The sequence below is a fragment of the Solanum pennellii genome, chromosome 1 (genome assembly GCF_001406875.1).
Source record: "Solanum pennellii chromosome 1, SPENNV200".
Taxonomy (NCBI): Eukaryota; Viridiplantae; Streptophyta; class Magnoliopsida; order Solanales; family Solanaceae; genus Solanum; species Solanum pennellii.
In genome coordinates this window covers 85,763,294-85,782,929 of record NC_028637.1, presented here as the reverse complement: position 1 = coordinate 85,782,929, position 19,636 = coordinate 85,763,294, and the positions used below count along the sequence as shown (strand labels likewise).

At 32.2% G+C, this 19,636-nt stretch overlaps 2 protein-coding genes across 6 annotated transcripts in view; one reads left to right on the top strand and one right to left on the bottom strand.

The window, feature by feature from the left end:
- The window catches only part of LOC107008350 (lipase-like), a 12,836-nt gene extending 910 nt beyond the window's left edge, over window positions 1–11,926 (top strand). Inside the window, exons 3-13 of one of the 5 annotated variants that reach the window (XM_027913917.1) lie at window positions 4,894–5,240; window positions 5,608–6,623; window positions 6,823–6,908; window positions 7,218–7,283; window positions 7,470–7,517; window positions 7,608–7,675; window positions 9,618–9,690; window positions 9,776–9,937; window positions 10,123–10,317; window positions 10,796–10,884; window positions 11,475–11,926. In XM_027913917.1, the coding sequence (XP_027769718.1) occupies window positions 6,584–6,623; window positions 6,823–6,908; window positions 7,218–7,283; window positions 7,470–7,517; window positions 7,608–7,675; window positions 9,618–9,690; window positions 9,776–9,937; window positions 10,123–10,317; window positions 10,796–10,884; window positions 11,475–11,685 (1,038 nt within the window). In that variant the 5' untranslated portion in view covers window positions 4,894–5,240; window positions 5,608–6,583 and the 3' untranslated portion in view covers window positions 11,686–11,926. Of the gene's footprint in view, window positions 1–4,893; window positions 5,298–5,607; window positions 6,624–6,822; window positions 6,909–7,217; window positions 7,284–7,469; window positions 7,518–7,607; window positions 7,676–9,617; window positions 9,691–9,775; window positions 9,938–10,122; window positions 10,318–10,795; window positions 10,885–11,474 lie in introns of all 5 variants that reach the window. The other 4 variants (XM_027913920.1, XM_027913916.1, XM_027913919.1 and 1 more) reach the window with 4 other exon arrangements.
- A 2,348-nt stretch (window positions 11,927–14,274) lies between these two features.
- Window positions 14,275–15,770, bottom strand: LOC107027858 (probable serine/threonine-protein kinase kinX). Its single transcript, XM_015228911.2, has 3 exons — window positions 15,115–15,770; window positions 14,709–14,851; window positions 14,275–14,479 (listed from the first exon to the last, which is right to left on the bottom strand). Exons 1-3 carry the CDS (start codon window positions 15,620–15,622, stop codon window positions 14,444–14,446), a joined length of 687 nt encoding a protein of 228 aa, XP_015084397.1. The 5' UTR covers window positions 15,623–15,770; the 3' UTR covers window positions 14,275–14,443.
- Window positions 15,771–19,636: the final 3,866 nt, after the last annotated feature.

Below are 19,636 nucleotides of genomic sequence, written 5' to 3'. Positions count from 1 at the left end.
ACTGTGCTAATGTGATGTAATGAAATTAAACCTTCATGAAGTTTGGACCTCACAAAATGACAGTCAACTTCTATGTGTTTGGTTCGCTCGTGAAAAACTGGATTCTTGACTATATGCAGTGCAGCCTGACTATCACAATATATTGGAAAAGGACCAGTAGGAGGAACAGTCAATTCAGTGAACAATCTATGCAACCAAACTAGTTCTCCAACCACCTTTCGCAATGATCTGTACTCAGCTTCTGCAGAGGATAATGAAATGGTCTCCTGCTTCTTAGATTTCCAGCTAGTTGGACTATTCCCCAGCAGGACAATGTAACCACTAACAGATTTTCTAGAGTCAGGGCATGATGCCCAATCTGAGTCACAAAAAGCCTGAACCTCAAAATCAGCAGAAGATGACATAAAGATGCCAAGAGTAGGATCATTTTTGAGGTATCTCAACATGTGAAATGCAGCTTGAAGATGAGGTTCTCTGGGATCTTGCATGTACTGACTTAAATGTTGAACTCCATAGGCAATATCAAGTTTGGTGTGAGTGAGAAAATTCAGTTTCCCGACCAGCTTCCTATACAAAATAGGATCACTTAATAACTTGCCCTCATGAGCTTTAAGTTTGGCATTAGGATCCAATGGTGAAGTCATGGAAGTTAGATTATCACAATGGAATTCCTTGAGAAGATCATGAACAAATTTCCTCTGGGATATGATAACTCCATCATCTTTATATAAAATTTCCAGTCCCAAGAAATAATGCAGTCTACCAAGATCCTTGATTTTGAACTGATCATGAAGAAAATTTTTGAGACTAACAATTTCTTCAGAATCTGTTCCTGTGAGGATGATATCATCTACATAAACACCCAAAAACACAGTAGAAGAACCCCTTTTCCTATAGAAGAATGAATAATCATATAAGGAGTGAGTATAACCCCTTGAACTCAAAGCTGCAGTTAGCTTCTCATACCATTGTCTGCTCGCTTGTTTTAGACCATATAAGGACTTGTTTAGTTTACACACTAGCCCTGTTTGTGATACAGCAAGACCAGGAGGTACATCCATATAGACTTCTTCATTCAAATCTCCATGGAGGAAAGCATTATTGACATCAAGTTGGTAAATATTCCATTGTTTCTTTGTGGCTATGGCAATCAAGGATCTGACAGTTGTCATCTTAACAACTGGGGAAAAGGTTTCTGTATAGTCTATGCCAAGATGTTGAGTGTACCCTTTAACCACTAGTCTTGCCTTGTATCTTTCCACACTTCCATCAGCCTTGTGTTTTTGATTTTATACACCCATCGACAACCAATAGCTTTCTTTCCATTAGGTAAAGGAGTAAGTGACCAAGTATTATTATCATGTAAAGCAGCAAATTCCTGAGTCATGGCTGTTTGCCATGCAGGATCAAGAGCAGCTTCTGCATAGCTAGATGGCTCACAGTCATGAGTAATATTTAAAGCAAAAACTTGACTTTTTGGATCCAATTCTGTAGAAGATATATGGTGTTTAGAAGAAAAACATGCAGTCAATGAGGTAGGAGTTAATGTGTGGTTTTCTGTAGGTTGTGAAATAGGTATAGAGTGAACATAATCTGACAAGTATGTGGGCAATTTGTGAGTTCTGTGAGACTTTCTGGTTGCTATATCAGGTTGACAAGGTGTTGTTGAAGTTGAGGGAACAGATTGTGGACTAGAAAAATCAGGAGATGAAGGAGGATTTGTGTCATTTGACATCTCAGAATCACACTGTACATTAGAGTCAAAGGATGGATTAGAAGTAGTACAATCATATTGATCAGTAAAACAATGAGTAGGAGAAGAAAAAGGAAAGAAAGTAGGATCTTTATTCATTGCAAAAGGGAAAATGTTTTCATGAAAAATGACATCCCTGGAGACATACAATCTTTTAGTGGCTAGACTCATGACCTTGTATCCTTTTATATCAGATGGATATCCCACAAATACATGTGGAGAAGTTCTAGGATCAAACTTTGATCTTTGAACTTTAGGGAAGGTTGGATAACACAAGCAGCCAAAACTTCTTAAATGTGAGTAAAAAGGTTTTAAACCATGCAAAACTTCATATGGACATTTGTTGTTTAAGGGTGCAGATGGAAGTCTATTAATGATATAAGTAGCTGTCAAAATGCATTCTCCCCAGTACTTTGTAGGAAGTTTGGACTGGAAAAGAAGTGCCCTGGCTGTTTCAAGAATATACTTATGTTTTCTTTCTACCACACCATTCTGTTCAGGTGTGTATGGACAGGATTTTTGGTGAACAATACCTTTAGATTGAAAGAATTGGATAGACTCAGCATTAGTAAACTCAAGTCCATTATCGGATCTAATCACCTTAATGGTAGTTTTGAACTGATTTTCAACTATATTAGTGAATGTTTTAATAACATGTAAGGCATTACTTTTATGACTCAACATATGTGTCCAAGTAGACCTACTGAAGTCATCTACCAAAGTAAGGAAAAATCTAAAATTGTCATGTGTGGGTGTTTGATATGGCCCCCATAAATCAACATGGACTAAGTCAAAAATGGCAGTGCTTCTACTAGTGTTCTGTGGAAAAGGTAGTCTTGTTTGCCTTGCCATTGGGCAGATTGGACAAATGAAAGGTTGTTTGTGTGAAAAATTCATAGGTATGGAGGATATATTCTTCATTTTAACAAAAGGAACATGACCAAGTCTATAATGCCACAACAAGTCTGCACTATCACCAGGGATGACAACATTGCTATCAACAGAAATAGTTTTCTTATCATTAGATGAACTGTTCAATACAGAAACATTTTGATGAGGCAAACATGAATGAGAAATACACTGACTATGTAACCTATCAGTTTTATGAAGTGATAGACATGTGGTAGATGAAATGGAATTCTTGCTCTTTTGTAAACAATCTGAGCAAAGAAGATACAAGCCATCATGAGCTTTACCAATTTCCAGAGGCCTCTTCAGTGAAGGGGCCTGCAACAGACAAGATGTGTTAGAGAAAGAAACAACACATTTAAGATGTAGAGTTAGAGAATTAATTGATATTAAGTTGTATTTGAAAGAAGGAATGAATAAGACATTGTACAATGTGATCTGTGAAGTTATTTGCACATTTCCAACTTCTGTGACCTTGACTTTATAGCCATTAGGTAATCTGACTAAAACAGGTTCAGGTAAGGGTAGAATNAACTTTAGGGAAGGTTGGATAACACAAGCAGCCAAAACTTCTTAAATGTGAGTAAAAAGGTTTTAAACCATGCAAAACTTCATATGGACATTTGTTGTTTAAGGGTGCAGATGGAAGTCTATTAATGATATAAGTAGCTGTCAAAATGCATTCTCCCCAGTACTTTGTAGGAAGTTTGGACTGGAAAAGAAGTGCCCTGGCTGTTTCAAGAATATACTTATGTTTTCTTTCTACCACACCATTCTGTTCAGGTGTGTATGGACAGGATTTTTGGTGAACAATACCTTTAGATTGAAAGAATTGGATAGACTCAGCATTAGTAAACTCAAGTCCATTATCGGATCTAATCACCTTAATGGTAGTTTTGAACTGATTTTCAACTATATTAGTGAATGTTTTAATAACATGTAAGGCATTACTTTTATGACTCAACATATGTGTCCAAGTAGACCTACTGAAGTCATCTACCAAAGTAAGGAAAAATCTAAAATTGTCATGTGTGGGTGTTTGATATGGCCCCCATAAATCAACATGGACTAAGTCAAAAATGGCAGTGCTTCTACTAGTGTTCTGTGGAAAAGGTAGTCTTGTTTGCCTTGCCATTGGGCAGATTGGACAAATGAAAGGTTGTTTGTGTGAAAAATTCATAGGTATGGAGGATATATTCTTCATTTTAACAAAAGGAACATGACCAAGTCTATAATGCCACAACAAGTCTGCACTATCACCAGGGATGACAACATTGCTATCAACAGAAATAGTTTTCTTATCATTAGATGAACTGTTCAATACAGAAACATTTTGATGAGGCAAACATGAATGAGAAATACACTGACTATGTAACCTATCAGTTTTATGAAGTGATAGACATGTGGTAGATGAAATGGAATTCTTGCTCTTTTGTAAACAATCTGAGCAAAGAAGATACAAGCCATCATGAGCTTTACCAATTTCCAGAGGCCTCTTCAGTGAAGGGGCCTGCAACAGACAAGATGTGTTAGAGAAAGAAACAACACATTTAAGATGTAGAGTTAGAGAATTAATTGATATTAAGTTGTATTTGAAAGAAGGAATGAATAAGACATTGTACAATGTGATCTGTGAAGTTATTTGCACATTTCCAACTTCTGTGACCTTGACTTTATAGCCATTGGGTAATCTGACTAAAACAGGTTCAGGTAAGGGTAGAATGTTGATGAGATGTTGTTTATTAAAGGTCATATGGTGTGATGCACCTGAGTCTAAGATCCACAAGTCAGTTTTAGCCTTATAACATTCACATGACAGTTTGTCAAAAGCTATAGATGAAGTGCATGTAATGATACCTGCAAAATTCACAGCAGGATTTGTTGCTTGCATGTTACTTGAATTTTCTGCCTGAAATTGTTGAAGCAGGTAAGCAAGTTGTCCATACTGTTCCTTTGAGATGCCAATATCTTGGCTGGTGGTTTGACCCCCAGAATTACAGCCTTGTTCCACATTAGAATCACATGACATTACAGAATTAGCTGCTACACCTTTCCCTTTGTTATTGTTTCTGTATGGCTGATTAGAACTGGGATTTTCATATTGTTGTTGTCTCTGAAATTGATTATAGCCTTGCTGTCCATTAGATTGAGATCTTTGAGGTCTATTATTATTCTGTGGATATCCATGCAACTGATAACATTTTGCTTTAAAATGTCCTGGTCTCCTGCAGTGTTCACAATATGGTCTCCCTCTATGATTTGAAGAAGTAGATGAGTAATTCGTCTGGAAATTCTGGCCTTTTGGATTACCAGAAGTGCCTGAAGTACTTGAAGAAGTAGCCACAAGAGAACTAGTTTCAGCAAAGGATTGATTGTTTGTCTTAAACTCTCTTTGTTTCTCCTCTTGTATCAACAGGGCAAAAGCTTGTGCCACAGATGGCATTGGATTCATCATCAAAATGTTCCCTCTAATCGTTGTATAGACCTCATTAAGACCTATAAGAAACTGAATTAATCGTCTATCCTGTTCAACCTTGTGCATCATATCCTTTGCTCCACAGCTACATGTACAATTGCAGTGAGTTTTGATGCATAAACCACTCAGTTCTTCCCAAAGTTTCTTCATCTTGGTGTAGTAAGCTGTGACATCCATAACTCCTTGAATGAGATCATTGATTTCTTTTTGAATTTGATATAACTTGGCACCATTGGTTTGATCATAACGATCCTCCAAATCAGTCCATAATTCCAAAGCACTATCAACATATGCTACACTATCAACAATATCTCGACTTAATGAGTTTAAAATCCAAGACGTAACCATATTATCACACCTCTCCCATTGTTTGTAGTTTGGATCTGTAGGAAGTGGTTTCTTAGAATCTCCATTAATGAACCCCAATTTATTTTTAACTGATAAAGACCTGATCATGCCTCTTTTCCAGGTTCGATAACCAATTCCATCGAAAACAACTGGTACAAGAGGTGCACCTGGATTGTCTGATGGATGTAGATACAGCACACTTCCTATCTCAATTCCCTTAGTTACTTCCAGATTAGTTACTTCTACCATTGTAGTGCAACAAAATCAATCAAAAGAAGGGATGAAAATGTGTAAGAATGCAACAGAAAACAGCTGAAATCAGAATGAACACAGGTAAACTTGATAGATTCAATCTTCACAAGAGGAACAGAGATGAAAAACAAACAGAGAGATTCGAGATCTTCACAACTTGAACAGAGACGAAGACAAGCAGAAGTGATCGAACGAAAGCTCTGATACCATGTTGAAGCTCAAAGTTATGATAAACCACCATTAATGGTGGCTGCAACTGAATACAAAGCTGAGGATAGAGAGAACCATTTCTCAGATTGAAAGAGAAGAGGAAAAAAGTGTGATGAACTACAAGTAGTAGTCATACTTATACAATTGAAGATTGAAGGAAAAAATAACTAACACTAACAGAACTTCAACAGAAAATTAACTAACTAAACAAAGCTGTTAACTATAACGGAAAGCTAACTAACTATAACTAACTCCTTCATAATCTTATCTCTTATCAACTTCAACAACTTGGATGATTAGCTATGACATTAATGTGGCTAGTTTCTTTACTTCAAACATATTTCAACTAGACGATAAAATTGTCTCTATGCTATGTATAGTATGCTTTATTGGAAGGTTTTGCAATTTAAAAAATTTAGCATGTTTCAGAATGTTTTTACATTGAAATTCTTGTATCTGGAAAGTTATAACTGGACTACTGTTAACTTTATATATACAACTATTTTTCTAAAGTATCCTAAGAAAACAAAAAAAATAAATTGGTATATGATTCATTTCATATTGAACATGTTAAAGTTTAACTCTTGTGTTAAACTCAAACTAGGACACTTTTGAGATGGAGGATTGAGGTAGGCATGGTGGAGCTGTTAGAGTGGATTATGCAAACACTGATAGGTCTGCTATATGTTTAGACGTTAGAACTCTTAGTTTCTGCTTAGTGCAAGCTGATCAAGACTTTTTTTCACCAAGTTATTTTACTAATATATGTTATGAAGTTATTTTTCTGTTTATCTTTGTGATTGTCGCCATAAACTGTTCTTGTTGACCACCGTTAACAAAATCTCTAGATGGCTTACAATTATTTTGTCAGCAGAATTCAAAGTGAAGGCCAAGAACAAGCATCATGCAGCTATCTACAACCACACCCTTGCCACCATATTAGTGGAATATGCTTCAGCAGTAAGTTCTGAGAACTTCATACCTTTTTAATATATTTTTCCAAATTCTATCTGGATCTGTTGTAGTTTCGGGGCCACAATGGTTGTAAATGTTTTGTATTTAGAACCTTGGAGGCTTCATCACTTCAGTTTGAAATACAATTGTATTGAGTATTTTATTATGATTATTAAATGCTTTTTATGTAGTTTTAACTTCTATATTTCTGGAACTCCTGGTCTTTGTTTTTCTGCACTTCTTATTTGCATTTAATGCACGACATTTGCCCCTTCAGGTCGCTCCTTTAATGCAGTAATTCCTTTTCATTTGCAGGTCTATGTGTCCGATTTGACAGAATTATTTGCCTGGACTTGCTCAAGATGTAATGGTTTAACCAAGGTATTCTATATGGATCATCATCATAACACGCTTCATGTTAAAAAAAGCTTTATAAAAATATCATAATAGTTACCTTGTTAGGATCAAAAAATAAATATCACACGTAGTTTTCATATATGATTGGCTTGTTCAAGCCTTCATTATTAAGTTGTTTTGAATGATATGTTTTGGTTTTTCCTTGAGCAGGGATTTCAAATTCTAGAGCTCATTGTTGATGTGCAACGATGCCTTCAGGTGTGTATTACACTATGCAGAAGTAAGCTTGCTCTTAATTAGACGCACTAAGCCGCTACTATGTGATCTAATACCCACTGCCCATTGCAGGCATATGTAGGTGTGGCTCAGGATCTTAATGCCATTGTTATTGCATTCAGAGGCACTCATGGAAGCAGGTTTGGATACCACTGGTCCACTGCTTTTACTTCAGTATCATAATTGTGCAACATTAAATTTAATTTATGGGGTTTCAAAAGTTGTAGTTTGTTAAATAGTCATTTACGTTAGGTCTTCGTGGGAAAACCATTCTCTCGAAACGAATAATGATATGCTACTCTTTAAATCCTGTGAACCTAATGAAAGTCAGTAAGAACTTCATGACTGAGGTGATAAAATCATGTTAAGTTGTAAAATTATTAGAGAAAGTTATACTTATACATACTTTGCTGGCCAGCTGTCTGGGTCCAAGTTGCCTATTGATATTCCATGAAAATTTGTTATGTTGAAAACGAGAACTGGATCTAAACCACCTTTTACGTTGTTGTGGATGCTTACACCAACGGGGGTGTATAACTAACTAATATTCTCCTGCTGAATTTGTTGCAACAAAAGAGGCAGAGATGCTATTGATAGAATTAGCTGTCCACTGGATTGTGGCTTTATTTGACAAGCTGAAGAGTTTTAATTGATCGTCTTGACATGCAAACATTTTTTCTTAATTTCTCTTCTTCAACCTGAATAGTCCTAATAAACGTGTAATGTGCTTGGAAAACCTTCTGAGGCAAGGGAAAGCCTAATTTTCTTTAGCAGTCATTTAGGGGAAGTGGAAACGCCTATGAGATCTGCAACTTTTGTCATGCCTGAGGTCATGTCTCACTTTTGCACCTTAGAGTTGTTTCTTGAAGAAAAAACGAAAAAGAAAGCAGAACGAAGCTTTATCTAAAAAATAGGATAATTTAGCTGTTGAAGCTCATTTTAACAAGATGTTTAGAAGGGATAACTTAGTTGTTGAAGCTCGTTTAAGCAAGCCAAATCATATGTACATGTTGAGGAAAAGCCAAATATTGGGTGAACCGTTTGCATAAAAGTAAGCATGAACCAAACAACACCCAATTTTCTAGGTTTCTTCTGGATTTTTCTACCGAAGACATTTACTACTAAAAGAAAATGTCAATGTTGGACATTGGGCTTCCACTTCCGGTTTCATCATAAGTGAATCACCCACCCTTTGCTTCAAGACATCTACCCGTATAAAATAAGATTCAGTCATTATGGAATTTTCTAAGCACCAAGGTACTTGTGTATTTGCCTACTTATAGCTCCCTCTGTCTATATTAGTTGTCCACTTTCCCCTTTACACGCCCCTTAAAAATTGTAAATAAGAAAGGGTAATTTTACTAATTTACCCCAGTCACATACACTGTGAGGATGGTGAAAGGAGATATATTTTACATCCCAAAGTGGCTATAATTGGAGATACTATTCTTTCTGGTACAGAAAATTCCCATAAAAATGGGAAATGCCCCATCTTTGAGTGCGAGTTGAACTATTGATTTACGTAATTTGAAATAACAATTTGGTTTACGACGAAACCTTAAGAAACTTTTTTTGGAACTTTACAAACTTGTTTACACTTTCAACAAGAATTAATGGTAAGGGCAAAATGAGAAATTTAATTAATTCAATCTTGGTTTTGTAAATTGACAAGTAATTTGGGATAACTATTTTCAGTAAAATGGACAACTAATATGGGACGGAGTGAGTACTATGACTTCTCGTGATTTTGGTTTGAAATTTTTTTTGAGGAGTTTGAATCTCTTGACCATAATAGATTATGATTCGTAACTTGTGAACCAGGAGCGGCTGAAGCTGCTTCAATCAGAATTCTGTTACTTCTTGTCTTCAAGTCTAAGCTGTGAAATGTTAAGATTTTCTTTTGTTTGTTGATGTTCACGGTGACCAAGTTTAAAATCTAATAACCTCTGATCAATCTGCTCACGGTTGTAATGTAATATGCATTATCTAAATTACTGTATAGGAAATAAGCTATATGGTCTTTGGCTCTACGATTCAACATATATTTGATATGAAGTTCAAGTTTTAACTTTTTGGTTACAGCCTACAGAATTGGATTGAAGATCTATACTGGAAGCAGCTTGATATATCTTATCCAGGAATGGAAGATGCAATGGTGTGTGTTGACGCCAAGCCTCTTCTGCTTCTATTTTTTGTTTAACCTTCTTTTCTGCAAATTAGTCATCTCTGCCTCTTTCCAGGTGCATCATGGATTTTATTCTGCTTATCATAACACGTCATTGCGTCCAGGAGTGCTAACTGCTGTTAAAAGTGCGAAAGATTTCTATGGAGATATTCCAATTATGGTGACTGGACACTCAATGGGAGGGGCTATGGCTGCTTTCTGTGGTCTGGATCTCACCGTATGTACTAAAGACTCGCCACTCTTTTTACAAAAAATCATTGTTTACATGTTTTGACTTGCCATTTAGAAAAATAGGTCACATCTTAAATATGACTGATCTTGCATATCCTTGTGGACCATTTGCCATATGATGCAAGAAATATTCTCCAACTCGCACTTAATGGACCTATCTTCTTATTCCAGGTGCATCTTGGATGCCAGAATGTTTCGGTTATGACATTTGGACAACCACGAATTGGTAATGCTGCATTTGTGTCCTACTACAGAGAACGGGTCCCCAATACAATTCGTGTTACAAATCGTCATGATATTGTGCCTCATTTGCCCCCTTACTATCAATACTTCCCTCACAAAACTTATCGCCATTTCCCTAGAGAGGCAAGTTCCTCAACTCAAAACCCTGTAGTGCTTGATTTTGAACTGCACAAGTCTAGTTGTAAGGAATGATGATCTCTATACATAGAATATCTTGAGTTTAGTGCTGCAGGCTAATTCGTAAATTCAAATCTCAAGAATTTAAATTTGTTTAGCTATTTCAAATTTACACGGTAATGTTAAATTGTGAATTTTTCTCTATTGCATCTCTGGGATTATATCTGTACAGTACATTAAATACCGAAGATATGTTGAAATGGTGTTTTATGAATTTATATAAAAAAAGGAAGGTTGTCAATAATTGTATTTTTTTGTAATTTCTGCACTAAGAAGTTACATATGAATATATGATAGACTCATGGTAATAAATCTTTCTCATTGTGAGCATTCGAACTATGTTTAGACACATTCAAGAGACTCTGCCTCGTGCTGTCTTGATTCGTGGTTGCATTATGTTGACTGTGAGATCTTGAAATTGCAGGTCTGGCTTTATGATCTTGGCTTTGGAAGTTTAGTTTATACAGTTGAAAAGGTCTGCGATAATTCTGGGGAGGATCCTTCTTGCAGCAGGTAAAGTTTCTCTTTCATGTGCTCAGCTGCACTGGATTAGATTAAGTTAAACTACGAATGCAAACACTGGAATATGCTTATGGCAAATCATTACAAGTTTGAGGGCACATATGGATCCATTTTATAAAGCATTATGGCGAAAATGCTGATACATCATACAACTTCCATTTGTCAAATAAGAAAGCAATTTGAAAAAAACAAAACATTAAAATAAATTCTAACAAGAACTTTCTAAAGCTGTATGAGGTATGTGAAACACAGCCGTACATAATTGTGATGATGCAAAAAAGAAAAGAATAGAATCTCTCTCACTTTCCTTGTTAATAAACAAACAAGAAAGTGAAACCATAAAACACTGGTATTTGGTGAGAGAAGTGGTAATTTTACTGCTGAACCATGTTGTAACGAAATAATCTGTAATCTTGCTGGTAATTTAGGATCCAGAAAGACCAATTTTTGGATTAGAAACATGTTGAGACTGGAGACACCTAAAGGTGGTACACTCCTCTCTAATTATCTTCATAGTAATAAACGACTGGCATGTTACTAGATCTGTTGGCCTCTTTATAACTTTGATCACATCTTTGTAGGTCGGTGAAAGGCAACAGTGTTAAGGATCATCTGAGATATTTTGGTGTAAAATTATCATGTGATGTATCAGCGGGGTGCAGAATTGTGATGGGTAATGGTCTAGCATCGTATCACACAACAGACAACGACGGAAATATCATCTTCTCCAGAAATATATCTTCTGTTTTGAGAATGAATGTGGAGTCTAGTGAGGAAGGGAAATCATTATAGAGATTATTTGGATTACCATTTGACTCTCCAAAATTTGGCAGAGCTGAAGCAGAGTTTCCCACTCAAGGTAAATGTATAGAGCTAGTCAAAGTGTGCCAGTTGTGTCCTGTTGCTTGTGTATATAGTTCCTTCTAATTTAACTTTGTTTTTGTTATCGTTTTTTACATCTTATCCATGTAAATAAAAAGAGATTAAAGTATTGACTTTATCATATATGATTAATATTCTGTAAATTCGTAAACGTAGCTATCTGTTCCTTTTGAAAATGACAAAAAATGGATTCCCAATCACTGACAGTTGTTGATACACCCATTCCTTCTAAGATTTATTTTCTTTCTCTAGGATAAGGAACGAGAAACAATATTTTTGTAACTTCGTTGATACAATCAGGGATGGGAACGTGGCAAGTTGAGCTTTAACCCGTAAAATTTTTAGTCTGCTCCATCTCGCCCCGCATAACATTAATTTTCATTTTCAATCCGTCCTACCCCGTCCTGCATAGACACGCTACCATGAATATACCCTTGTTTAATTGTTTAATATCTTCTTTTTCTAGTTAAGTTTGATATTACAAATAAAATCATTTTTTCATGAAGTTGTATCAATTTAATAGAATATTAACTCAAAATTTTATTTTTTAGAGGTCAATTGGCAAAATATTTAAGAAATTGAATTAATTTTTATTGAATTATTTTCATTTACTATCTTGAATATTTTAGTAACTTTAAAAAAATTATCTTAATAAATAATGATCTATCACTCTTATAACATACAAAAAATACAAGTTAAATTTAAACCTACACAAATCACATATACCTGCAAGTTGTCCCGCATTAGTTTTAGAAAAACCACTCCAATCTTAAATTTGCCTCATATGACCTTAAACCCGCCCCATTATCAACCCTTGCAATTATTAGTTCCGCGCTTAAATTATTGACAGTCTTAAAATATTCTATATTTGATTAATTAAACTTAGATATATTTTGGATCTTCCACACAATATAACAAATGATTTCAAATACTGATAGGTGCTAAAATCATCTCTTAATATAAAATTGAGAGAAGTGTTAAAAGCAATTTTATAACTCATGTTGCAAGTTCAGGGATATATTTATGTATTTAAAGCTATAAATACTTCAGAGATAAAATTCATAAATAAATGACGAACTAGAACTAAGAATGGCATATATGTCTTCATGTTACTCCAACCGTACAAAACACCATTTAATTTGACAAGGTGTTTAAGAAATAACTTTTTTTTTTAAAGTTTGCAGTCTAAAAATAAATCTTTAGATATTTCTGTAAAGGTAAATCATTCCATTTAGAGTAAAATGAAAATTCAAAAAATAAATTATTTTAATCATTGCTAAGATGATATTCTTTTTAGAATGAACTTAAAAAAAACGGAAAATGACCTAAAATATCCTTGAAGTATTAGAAATGGTACAAAACTATCCTTCATGCACCTATTGGCTCCAAAATACCCTTTCCTCCCACCTATTGGCTCCAAAATACCCAAAATTGACCACTTATTTTAACGGTTTTAAATTTAAACTATTTAAATACATTTTAAATACGTGAAACTCAAATATTTGTTATAATTTAACTTATTAGTATAATTTATAAATCAGTCCACTATACACCTATTACTAATTAAACTCCACCAAATTAATAAACACACCATTACTAATGCAACAATAAGAAAGCTACTGCCAATGACTGTTTTTAAAATTTTGAGGAGAAAATATTTATAGAAGTAAATTATCATACATTGAAGTGTCAAAATAAAAATTACCGATAAACTTAAAAGTCTGAATATGTTATCTTAATTATTCTTTTGTCTTAATTATGTGATGTTACTTCATAGATAACTTTTATAAAAAATAATATACTAAAGGTTTTAAAATAAATTATAAATATTTTTAAAATTATATTTCAACAAAGTGCATAAATTAATTCGGGATGTACTACTTCTTTACCTTTGATCATAAATTTCGAATTCAAGCTTGAAATAACCTTAATTTAATTGGGGCTTCAATTCAGACTCAAATAATTTTGAATGTCATTTTCAGGAATCTATAATTTCGTCGTGGTTTAGTAGTGTTTAGGGCGATTTTGATATTATAATTTGTATATTAATTGGGTGGGGTTTTAGTTAGTAATGAGTGGGTAGTGAGTTGATTTATAAATTATATTAATAAATTAAATTATAACCAATAATTGAGCGTCAAATATTTAAAAAATATTTAAACAATTTAATTTTAAAATAATTAAATAAGTGGTCAATTTTGAATTTAAAGGTGGATGACAAGTTATTTTGGAGCCAATAGGTGAATGAAAAGGGAGTCAAGGGGTGGATGGAGGGTAATTTTGTACCATTTATAATACTTCGAGGATATTTCACGCATTTTCCGAAAAAAATGTCATTGAAACAAAGGAGTATTACACAAAAATATGTTGGAAGGGAATATACAATTTTACCAAAGGTTGGTGGAGATTCTTAATAATTTCAAGAAGACCAACATAACAAAACTATTTTTAATCACAAGCTTTGACAACAAATTAAAGTAATTCCCAAAGAGCAACAGATTTAGATGAAATGGGATAATATTATATAAAAATATAAGCAGAACAGAGATAATATATGAAAACAGATGATGGAACAAATATGTATACTTAAGCCGGAAATTACAACAAGCTTTAAAAAGCAAGGATTAAACTAATAAACACTCTTCTTCCATATTCCCATGCCTGCACTTTAATCTGTTGTTGCTGAGGTTTCAGTTGCATTTTCCTGCAAAATTCAAACAAAAAAATTGACAGTTGTTTCCATCAAAAACTGCTAACATAATGGACGTGAGATTATTTATCCCATCATTTATTTCTTAATGATGGGATAAACTATCTCGTATATATATTGGAATAACTTATCCCGAGATAATTTATCCCAAAATAACTTGCTTCTTATCGAACGATCCTAAAAGAAACAAAAGAATTTTACATTTTACATATCAAGTCCATACCTCTTTTGGCTTTTCCTCTGTCTCTGGTTTATCATCATCCTTGACAGTTTCTGGTTTAGCAGCATCTGTGGCCTCAGAAACAGCGATAACTTCTTCCTTCTCTTCCGCTTTCTCTTTTACTTCTTCAATTGGCTTGATGATCTCTTTAGGGGTTAAAAAAATGCATATTAACATCAATAAGGAAAAAAAAAGGACTAAGTTAAATAAAAAGTTCAAAATATCTAATCGAAATATAAAATCCCTTCGTCTTTCCCTTGTTGTAAATTTGAAAATAAAAAATCTTCAAGATTTTGATAGATAGCCCTATCTTGTGTAAACACGTTGTTTTTGATAGACTCTCGTAATGTAAAACAACAAGTATGTAAAAACACAAAAAAGATTATGTTAAAAGAGAAGAAGAACAAACCAGTTTTCTCCTCTGCTTTAATTTCTTCAACAGATTCTTTCTTCTCCACAACAGCAACAACAGAATCAGGGGCTGTTGTTTCCTCATTTTCATTCTTCTTCTCTACGACAGAAACCGGAATTGTTTCATCGATTGCACTTTCCTTCTCTACAACAGAAACAGGGGCTATTTCCTCATTTTCGTTCTTCTTCTCTACAACAGCAACCGGAGTTGTATTCTTCTTCTCTACCACAGAAACAGGGGCAGTTGTTTCATCATTTTTATTCTTCTTCGTCTCTACAGCAGCAACAGGGATCGTTTCATTCTTGGGCTCTACAACTTCCTCTTCTTTCTCTTTTTCCACAGCCACCACTTTCGGTGCAATCAACTCCTCCATTTTTTCCCCATTTTCAGATTTTACGATATTTTCACCCTTTCTGGATTCAGATTTAGAACTCAATGATCTCTTGTTCTTAGGAATGGTGGCATTCGCCGTTGCAACTGCGTGCTTTGATTCCCCACAACCCATATTATATTATATTTGAAAAAAAATAAGAAGAAAATAAACAGGGGAAAAGGGGTATTGATATTTTTTTTTCCCTTTGATTTGGGATTCAAAGGAAAAAAAAAAAAAAGAAGAGAGGAAGATTGATGGAGAAAATGATTGACACTCTCTGTTTCTTTTCACCCTTTGGTTTTTCTTGGCGGGGGCTTTGAGGTTTCTAATATAATAGAAAACCGTTTTATTCGTTGGCTTTTCAAGGTTGAGAATTTCCAATATTTTTATTTTTAAACATGTCCAATGGTATATTCTTTTGCCAAATTTGTTAGAGCGCGGATTCAAGATTTGAAGTTAATCTCATGCGTGATATACTATACATATACATTTTTCGTTTACTTTTTTTCATCTCTCTATAAGTTTCAACAGTCATAACCAAGTCAACCAGGGGCGGAGCCACCTTGTAAGAAAGGAATTCATCCGAATTTCTTTGACGGAAAATTATATTATCTAGGCATAGTTAAAATAATTATATATATATATATATATATATATATAATAGATGTTGAATCTCCTTCAACTTCTTCATGTGTCTATTTCTACAAATTTTGAACCTCTTAATTGAAAATTTTAACTTTGTCTTTGAAGTAAGTGGTGTCCATTGGGTAAAAAACAATTCAAATAGAAAATTGAATCAAAATCAATTTTAATTTGATTTTATTAAAATAAATAAAAAAAGTAACCGAATCGAACTGTCAAATTGTATTCATAATATATTGTTTTTTTTTTGTGAACCAACTTTTTGTTCTAAAATAATTGCAACACTCCAATGAAAAATAGTGGTATGATGCACCTTTAATTTGTGCAATTATATGGGTAGCTTATGCATTATTTGGTAAGTTTATGTTATTTAGTACATTGAATTAACTAACAATATAAGTAGAAAGTTAAATATAATTGGAATTCTCATATAAAAATTTCAAGATCGAAAATGATACAAATACAATTCATTTCCTTATGAATGAAATGTTTTTTTTTTTAGTTTTTCGAGATGACTTAATTGATTTGGAGGGTTATTATTCGCATGAATGACCCTGAATCGAGCCTGTCACATAGGGTTTGCTTAGTACAATTTACATCTCCTGGGGTTTCAAAAAAAAAAGCTTTCTTTTTTCTTCTTTTAAATAAATCGTTTCTTTGATTTTCGTATATGATTAATAACTAGAATAAGCAAACTAAATCAAATTTAAATCGATAATAACCAAATCATAAACATGCATTATTATTAATATGATTTGTTTTTTATTAATTTTAAAATCAATTAAATTGATTTAGTTTTGATTTTATCTCATAATCAATTCAAATCTAACTCATGAATACATGAATACTTAGATAAGTCAATGTCCATACGTACATCATTATTATTATTTTTTTAATAAAAAAATATACTTAAATAAATTACATCTTATTGTTTTTATTTTTGTTCAATAATAAGTACATTAATGGGTAACCACTACTTGGGAATTTTGGTTATGAATTAAACAAATTAGTTGTTATGTTTGAAAGGGTCAATTCATGCAGACAATTCACAAATAAAAGGTTGTTGCACGCCGGCCGTATGAAAATGGACATAAAATTAATGTTGAAATATCCGCTATACTATCGGTCGGTTTGATTCGATTTTAAAAATAGTTAGTACAATTTATTAATTATCAATTTGTAAACATGATATTAATTATCAATTTGTAAACATGATAAATTGTTAAGATGTTAATTTATTAGTTATTAATTTATCAGTTATTGATTGTTATTGATTTAATCATTAAGATTTGACACAAAAAAAATCATAATAAATCACTCAAAAACAAGGTGACAAACGAAATGAACAATGCACATGACTTGCCAGAATGCATTTTACTCATTAGTAAACATTGTCACGTTGGAGAATAAACGAAAGTTTGAGACAGCCTCAAATAAAAGTATAAAACTGAACTCTAAGTCAAGAATTTTATATATAAAATGGTACAAATATAATGACTTAATTTACTACCGGATGTTAACTCCTTAAGAAAAAACTTCAAAACGTTAAGAATCAATAACTCGATAATAAAAGAAAATCAAAACCATTACTGCAACTGGTAAATCAATAACACCATTATCAATAAATCAATAATTTTTTTTCAATTCAAATTATCAATTTTAATTTGATTTTAAAGAATCCTATAATAAGACGTATAAGCACTCGATGCACTAAAGGCCGAGAAAAAACAACATATAACTTGTACTTATCAAACATATAACTATTGTGCATTTCCCTATATCAATTGTTGCGAAAAATTCCAATTTCTAATGATATTTCCTTATTAAAAAAGAAATTGAAGAATCCAATTAGATAAGCTTGAACTTTAGTGATTAGATCGTCCAACGGGGTCACTCATGACATAAAAAGTTTTGAAAAATATAATCATTCGATAACTAATTTTTTAGCGGGTGATAAATAATTTAAAATTATTTTTAAATATTTCTGATGAAATATTTTACTTTATCGTTAATAAATAATATTCGATTCTAGTAACATAATCTTAAAGGAGTATCAATTGAATTGTTCTCTTAATTAAGCAATATGCTTTATTATTAAGTAAAATAAAAGATATTTAATTTTTGGTGATATATCAATGAAAAAATAGTATATTGTTGTTAAAATACATAGTAAAATAAGTAATAAATGAGCAATTATGAAAGAATGATAAAATGTTTTATGTTATAAAGATTTTTAAAAGAATCTTATAATATCTAATAAAAACTTATAATTAGATTGTTGGATTAATTTTTTAAAATAAGGTAAATAAAAGAATATTGTTTCTAAATAATAGAAATATTTATAATTATTAACGATAAATAATATTTTCATATAATTAAAGTGTAAGAGAAAAAGTTAAGTAAATTTTTAGAATAATTATAGTGGAGGGTGAATGGTTAAGTAATGAATATATTTGAAATAATTATCCCTATTAATTTTCCCCTTAATAGATTCTCTTCTATAGTTCTACGTTTCATTAAATTTATTTCAACGCTATTTTTCGATTCTCCCTTTTTTTAATTATATTATTCATTTTTTCGTCTTTGCTTATTTAATTCAACTAAGAAAACAGTAACAATTAACATCGTATCTTAAGAAAATCAAGTTAGCTTGTCTTTAATTTATTTTACTAATTTCTATTTAAAAAACAATAAAAATTAGCATCGTATCTTAACATAATCAAGTTAGCTTGTCTTTAGCTATTTACTAATTTATGCGAAACGTTAAAAATGAATTCTCTTAATTAATTTTTCTTATATTTTTCATGATTCATATTTTATTAAAATTTTAAAATAACTTTATAATAATTTTGATTATCTTCGGTCGCTAAGTGTATCCAGAAATACATTTTAATATTTTCGAGAATTGTTTTTAATCCTAAACTTTTATTAATGATCTTGCTCCTATAATTTCATAGAGGGGAAATCAAATCAATTTTGTTCTTTTATATATCATATTTTATATCATCCTTATAAGAAGTAAAAATAATTACACAAAGTAGTCTTTGTCGATAGGTGTTGCACTACAAAATTAAAGTAGAGGACAATTAAGCTAAAAACAAATATATTTGGTTAGAAATAATATTTTGATGTGCTTATGTCACAAATTCGAATATTAAGTAATTGGGGTTATGAAGGTATAAAGTTGGAAGTTCTAGGTATTACTATAAGTATTTATTAAGTATAGAGGTTATGAAAGACGAAAAGGTGTGAGTTTATGATAAGATAAAATAAAATAAATATATAAAAATAAGAGACAAAGTAAAAAAAAATTACATATTTTTTTAATAAAAAATTGTATTTAATTAAAATCCTCCACCATTTTTTTGATTTAATTTTATTATATGACATATTTTCTTTTTACTTTATTTTAGAAGTTTCAAATTAATTAAAAGTCTCTAAATATGCTTCTACTAATAAACACTACTTTTAATAATTACTATTAGTCTTTTATATATATATATA

What these genes read in the sequence shown, in the direction of transcription:
- LOC107027858 (XM_015228911.2), bottom strand. Translation starts at nt 15,622, where the DNA reads ATGGGTTGTGGGGAATCAAAGCACGCAGTTGCAACGGCGAATGCCACC. An exon ending in TAAAGCAGAGGAGAAAACTG is followed by an intron (nt 14,852 to 15,114) that starts GTTTGTTCTTCT and finishes TAACCCCTAAAG; the next exon opens with AGATCATCAAGCCAATTGAA. An exon ending in CAGAGGAAAAGCCAAAAGAG is followed by an intron (nt 14,480 to 14,708) that starts GTATGGACTTGA and finishes TGAATTTTGCAG; the next exon opens with GAAAATGCAACTGAAACCTC.